Raw genomic sequence first — 6,567 nt, 5'->3', positions numbered from 1 at the left:
TACATGTAACCTCTTCACATTCCCATGATCTGGAAAATTCCTGTAAAATGTTTGACTCTCCTTTGGTACCCGAGAAGAAGTCTGAATTTTTAATTTTTCTTTTATGGAGTGTTTACAGAACTTTTTATGCATTTACGAGTTACTAAACTTACCTTTCAAGGTAGCTCTACATTTCTAGCCTTTGGGTGTCTTCTGCTGGCTTTTGCATTCTTTTTGCAAACTTTAACTTTTTACTTGTTTTAACTTTAAAAAAGAAAGTGTGTCTATTTATGATATTAAGATATGTTGAAATTGTACACTACTATACTCCTGTTTTAGGCATTTCTGAGTTTCTAAACTTCTTCCTGTGCTGTCTGCTAGACTTTGTGTGATATGCAAAATTCCCCAAAATTCTCATTAAATTTCTTATGTCAACCCATGATATATCAAAACCTCAGTGGGGAAAGTCATGATGTGGAAAGGACACCTGTATATGTATAATTATTATATATTATGTATACAATTATCTACATATTTATTTCAAACCCTTACTTTCTGTCTTCGTAACGTCACTAGGCTTCAGTATCTTCAGTGCAAAAATAAAGAAGTTTGAGTAGTTCATCACTAATTGCCCTTCCACCTCTAAATCTCTGATCTGATGATTATATTATATGGATCTCCACTGATTCAGCAGATATATATGAAGCTCCGGTCAAATAATTAACCTTTACCTTTTGTCTTATACTTGATACTGTCAGTTCCAAGGCAGAAGAGTGGGAAGGTCTAGGTCAGTGGTTCCCAAACTTTTTTGGCCTGCCGCCCCCTTTCCAGAAAAAATATTACTTAGCGCCCCCTGTCACATACTATCACCACCCCTTACAGTTATTCACCGCCCCCAAAGGCACCTGTGGCCATCACTGCCTCCCTGGATAGCCGCAGCACCCACCAGGGGGTGGTAGCGCCCACTTTGGGAATCACTGGACTAGGTTATTGGGGTTAAGTGGCTTACCCAGAATCACACAGCTAGGAAGTGTTTCAGGCCATATTTGAACCCAGGACCTCCCATCTCCAGGCCTGGCTCTCTATCCAAGGTGCCACCTAGATATCCCTAGCAATATATGTTTTAAATTATTTTTTAAATGTTTGGATAACTTCATGAACATCGATACAATGACCTCACCCAGTCTAAGTTGTTCATTTTCCAAAGGCCAGCTTAAAAAAAGTAAGAACCAAAGAAGTCAGAGAATTCCATAGATGTGAAAACCTTGACTATTTTCAGTTGAAATGGTTGGCAACACAGACAGTCATTTTGTATTGTCTACCTCTATTTAGCTGGGGTTGAAGCCAACATCGCCAATCTTCTTTAAAAGAAAAAATCTGGTCAGACCCCTTCAGCCTCCGCCGCCGGTAGCTCCCCTGCCACCAGCTCTTGTGCCACCTCAGGCCAGCGGCTCGACGTGGCTCCTCCAGCTGGGCAGGAGGCAGCTGAATGGGGGCGGAGGTTGGGGGGAAAGGCCTCGTAGCCGTCGAATTCCATCCGTCTTGAGCATCTCCACGGGGTCTGCCCACTCCGTACATGTCCTTTAAGAACCCTTCCAGTGCAACAGCTACACCAAAGGCACAATCATAGCCTTGTATTTAACAGGATTTTGTCTTCCTGGAAAACTATCTTCGGTGTAAAGCTGGAAATAGCTTGCCTTTAAATTCCATCTCTTAATTTTCCCTTTTGTTGCACTTTAGAGGAACATCAAGAAACCATGAACAGCTTTAGCAATGATGAGTTTGACTTCAATTTCCTTGAAGGCTTTACTGCTAAGGATATTTTGGACCAGAAAATTAATGAAGTTTCTTCTTCTGATGATAAAGATGCCTTCTATGTTGCTGACCTCAGTGACATCCTAAAGAAACATCTGAGATGGTACAAAGCTCTTCCTCGAGTAACTCCTTTTTATGCTATTAAATGTAATGACAGCAGAGCTATATTAAAGACACTTGCTGCAGTAGGAGCAGGATTTGATTGTGCTAGCAAGACTGAAATACAGTTAGTACAGAGTCTTGGGGTGCCACCAGAGAGGAAAATATATGCAAATCCATGCAAACAAGTGTCACAAATTAAGTATGCTGCCAACAATGGAGTACAAATGATGACTTTTGATAGTGAAGTAGAGTTAATGAAAGTTGCCAGAGCTCATCCAAAGGCAAAGCTTGTTTTGAGGATTGCCACTGATGACTCCAAAGCTGTCTGTCGTCTAAGTGTTAAATTTGGTGCCACTCTTAAAACTAGTAGGCTACTCCTTGAGCGGGCAAAGGAACTGAATATTGATGTTATTGGAGTCAGTTTCCATGTGGGAAGTGGTTGTACTGATCCAGAAACATTTGTCCAAGCAGTCTCTGATGCCCGATGTGTCTTTGACATGGGGGCAGAGTTTGGTTCCAACATGTATCTTCTCGATATTGGTGGTGGCTTTCCTGGTTCCGAAGATGTAAAGCTTAAATTTGAAGAGATCTCAAGTGTAATCAATCCAGCATTGGACAAGTATTTTCCTCCTGACTCTGGAGTGCGAATCATAGCTGAACCTGGCAGATACTATGTTGTGTCAGCTTTCACGCTTGCAGTTAACATCATTGCCAAAAAACTTGTATTAAAGGAACAGACCGGCTCTGATGATGAAGATGAGGCAAATGACCAGACCTTTATGTACTATGTAAATGATGGAGTATATGGATCATTTAATTGTATCCTATTTGATCATGCACATGTTAAACCTCTTCTACAAAAGCGGCCCAAACCAGATGAGAAGTATTACTCTTCTAGCATATGGGGACCAACATGTGATGGCCTTGATCAAATTGTCGAACGTTGTGATTTACCAGAAATGCATGTTGGAGATTGGATGCTCTTTGAAAACATGGGTGCTTATACTGTTGCTGCTGCTTCTACTTTCAATGGATTCCAGAGACCCACTATCTATTATGTGATGTCTGGGCCAGCATGGCAATGCGTGCAACAAATCAAGAACCAAGGCTTTCCAGCAGAAGTAGAGGATCAGGATATCAACACTTTGCCATTGTCTTGTGCTTGGGAAAGTGGAATGGAACATCACTCAACAACTTGTACTTCAGCTAGTGTTAATGTATAGATTCTGTTTGTAGCCATTCATTGCAAGTTTAGCTTGAATTAGAGCATTTTGGGGGACCATTAACTTAATTCCTGCTAGAGTTTTTAAATATGTTTTAAGACTAGGCCTGGCACAAATGCAACAATATGGAAGATTAAGAGATGGGGTCACACTTATCTGTGTTCCTATGGAAACTTATTTGAATATTTGTTTTATATGAATTTTTATTCACTTTTCAAATATGCTTCTAAAGATTGCCCCTCAGCTGCTACGCAAGCATTTGTAGCTTGTACAATGGCAGAATTGAGCTTAGTGTTGTGACCTGTTTTAAAATAAAAGTATATTGAAATAATTAGGTATCGGGAAATTCTTATGGTCTTCAAAACTGGTTTACGTATGATGCCATTTAGACAAGTAACCATAAATACATAGAATGAATTGAATTTCTTTAATTGAGGGTGTCAGCCAAGGATTTCTTCTGGTTGGGGATGAAGGTAGTGTAGGAGTGTGTATATATTTTGAACTCCCCTTGTAGCGTCTCTGTCAAGATCTAAGGCAGTATTTTGTATTTGAGGATGCAAAGATGTCAGAATGAGTTCCAANTTCTATCTCTCACTCTTTCTTTCTTTCACTCTTTCTCTCTTTCGCTCTTTCTCTTTCTCTTTCCTTTTTTTTTTTTTTAAATTATTTCCCTTGTCAAGCACATGGACGCATACAAACAAGGAGTGACCTGAAAACCCAGACCACATAGACCATACTAGCACTGGACCAAAGAAGACCCTACCGTATTCTTCTGTCTCTGGAATTATACTGTGATGCCACTAGGAGATTTCAACTGCCTGCCAGTTGTCTCAACCCTTTGGCCATAGCAAGAATCAGGGTAGGCATGGAGAGGTCTGGGGATTCTGCTTTTAAATGCTACCTTGAGGTAGCTTTAACCCGGGGAGAAAGGATGCTGCTTTTATCAGGGTTAGAGGCAGTTTGGCCTGCCAGTTCTTGCAATCACTTCCAGTTCTCAGATGTGTAGAACTCCCACAGCAGTAGCTATATCTGGCATCATCATGTCCTTATTCGTAATTGTTTTCTAATTGTCTTTTGATTGATTGTTTGGCAGGGATTTCACGGCTCTCAGCCTTCTTTAAGCAGCCCATTTTCAGGAGAGTTCTCCTCTCCTGGCTCCCTTTAGACCAAGAATTCAGCAATCATCAGTTCTACCTTTAAACCATCTCTTGTATATGCTTCTTCTCTTTTCTGACACCGCCACCACCCTGGTGCAGACCCCCATGACCTCACACCTGAACCCTGGCCTGCTCCAAGTCTCTCCCCACTTCAATTCTTCCTCCTTTCTACTCTTAAAACGACTTTCCTAAAGCAAAGGTAAATAAATAGCCTTTTTATAGTACCTGCTATGATAAGTGCCTTACAAATATTGTCTCATTTGATCCGCACAACACTTCTGAGGGGTAGGTGTGATTATCCCTATTTTACAATTAAAGAAACTGAAGTTAAGTGACTTGTCCAGGGTAACACCACTAGGCAAAGTCTGAGGGCAAATTTGAACCAGGACTTCCCATCTGTAGTGCCTTTCTTTGTATACCCAGGCTTCAGCACTGCATCTGGCACATAGCAGGTACTTAATAAATGTTGGTTGATTTCCTTTTGGCGATGGCGGTTCCTGATTTCTGTCTTCCATCTCTGAACACCAGAGTCATCTGGTTTTTTTCCCAACTCTGTTATCTTGGCATCCAGGTTCCTTTTCTGTATTATCCTGTTACTCTCTCTCTCTCTCTCTCTCTCTCTCTCTCTCTCTCTCTCTCTCTCTCTCTCTCTCCCACTCCCAGTCTCTTATTCTTTTTGCTCAAAGCAAATAATGAAATCATAGCCATCAATCAGAATGCAGTGCCATCTGTTGCTGTGGTTTCTGGAAGAACAAGCCTGGCTCTGCTTTGTCTAAGGTGACTCAGTCTTTGCCGATTTCTGCTTTTCTCCCCCCAGTCCACATCTGCCTGATCTCTTGACCGAGTCCACCATATTTCAGCTTACTTCAAGTCACAGAAATAGAGCAGGAAAAGACTTGAGTAAACAGAATGGGAGAACATAGAATATCAGGACGGGGAGGAATTAAAGGGATGTAGAATGTGAAAGCTGAAATGAACCTAGTGATGTAGCAAAAGCCTGTCTACACTTACCACACTTACTCTTATCACACATCACCTGATAGGCTGGTCCCACCAGTGTCCACTGGCTCTGTTCCCTTTGGCTGACCCTCCAATTCCACCAAACAGCTCACTAGAACCCCCCGCGGCTGGTGTGGGCATCCCCAGGGAACGTTTCTCTCGTATCCTGCTCCTTCCCAAACCACAAAATGTTCAGAGCTGGGAGGGACCTCATAGGCACCATATGAGAATGCACCTCCGTGTACCACAGAGCCCCATTCTTCCTTTTCCTGGGAATTGGAAAGGAAGGAATTAGAAATGGGAAGAATAGGATGATTAGAAAAGAAGAAGGAATTGTATTTTTTTCTAACTTCATAGATTTTGAGAAGGTCCTTTGATCATCAAAGCTTTGCAAACAGGGGTGGGGGGGAATGGACTAAAACTAGTCTGAGGGGCAGCTGGGTAGCTCAGTGGATTGAGAGTCAGGCCTAGAGACGGGAGGTCCTGGGTTCAAATCTGGCCTCAGACAGTTCCCAGCTGTGTGACCCTGGGCAAGTCACTTGACCCGCATTGCCCACCCTTACCACTCTTCCATCAAGGAGCCAATACACAGAAGTTAAGGGTTTAAAAAAAGAAAAGAAAAGAAAAAAAACTAGTCTGAGCGCTGTTTGATGGGGAAATAGTTGATTTTAAGTGTAGTAGAAAGAACTCTGAGGCCCTGGGTTTGAATTCTGAGCCTACTGTTTTCCAGGTGAGTAACTACAGGCAAGTCACTCACAGTATCCTCAAGGGTTAAATGAGAAGATTGGAATGAATGATGTCCCAGATTCCTTCTATCCTGAAGAGCAGATGAGCCTGAGAAAGCTTCCACCTCCCCGGAGCTCTCCCATCCCTGACCGCTCATTTAGTTTGATCCTCTCTGAAGTTTTATGAATGAAGAAACTAAGACTGGGGAGAGGGGGACTGCATCAAGGCCAACTAGGTAATAAGGGGGAAAACCCAAATTTCAACTCAGCTTCTCCCATCTCATTCTAGGGAGAGATGCTGTTTTACTCCTCCTCTCCTGATCCTATCTACTGTCGGATGGGGATCTCGCTAAGAAATTCCCTCTTTTTGGCTCAGGGTTTGGGCACAGAATTGACCCTGCCTTCTGCCCTGCTGAGAGCAACCCAAGTCTTCATTCTCATTCTGGTTTCCTGCCCAGGACAGACACAAGGGTTGGACGTGGGGAGTGGGCTGGTTGGGGACGAGGCAGGCGTGTGGACAGGTGGTGGTTCTGTGTCCCAGGCCTGTTGGGTACAAGATGGGTTCAT

General features: G+C 42.7%; 1 protein-coding gene across 1 annotated transcript; it reads left to right on the top strand.

The window, feature by feature from the left end:
* The first annotated feature begins 1,736 nt into the window (after positions 1-1,736).
* On the top strand, positions 1,737-3,172 carry LOC123243246 (ornithine decarboxylase-like). The gene has a single exon (XM_044671464.1). The coding sequence runs from the start codon at positions 1,737-1,739 to the stop codon at positions 3,117-3,119; it is 1,383 nt and encodes a 460-aa protein (XP_044527399.1). The 3' UTR covers positions 3,120-3,172.
* Positions 3,173-6,567: the final 3,395 nt, after the last annotated feature.

Source organism: Gracilinanus agilis, chromosome 3 (assembly GCF_016433145.1).
Source record: "Gracilinanus agilis isolate LMUSP501 chromosome 3, AgileGrace, whole genome shotgun sequence".
NCBI classification, from domain to species: Eukaryota; Metazoa; Chordata; class Mammalia; order Didelphimorphia; family Didelphidae; genus Gracilinanus; species Gracilinanus agilis.
The sequence above is the reverse complement of the archived record's forward strand: the minus strand, read 5'-3'. Positions and strand labels throughout refer to the sequence as shown.

What these genes read in the sequence shown, in the direction of transcription:
- LOC123243246 (XM_044671464.1), top strand. Translation starts at nt 1,737, where the DNA reads ATGAACAGCTTTAGCAATGATGAGTTTGACTTCAATTTCCTTGAAGGC.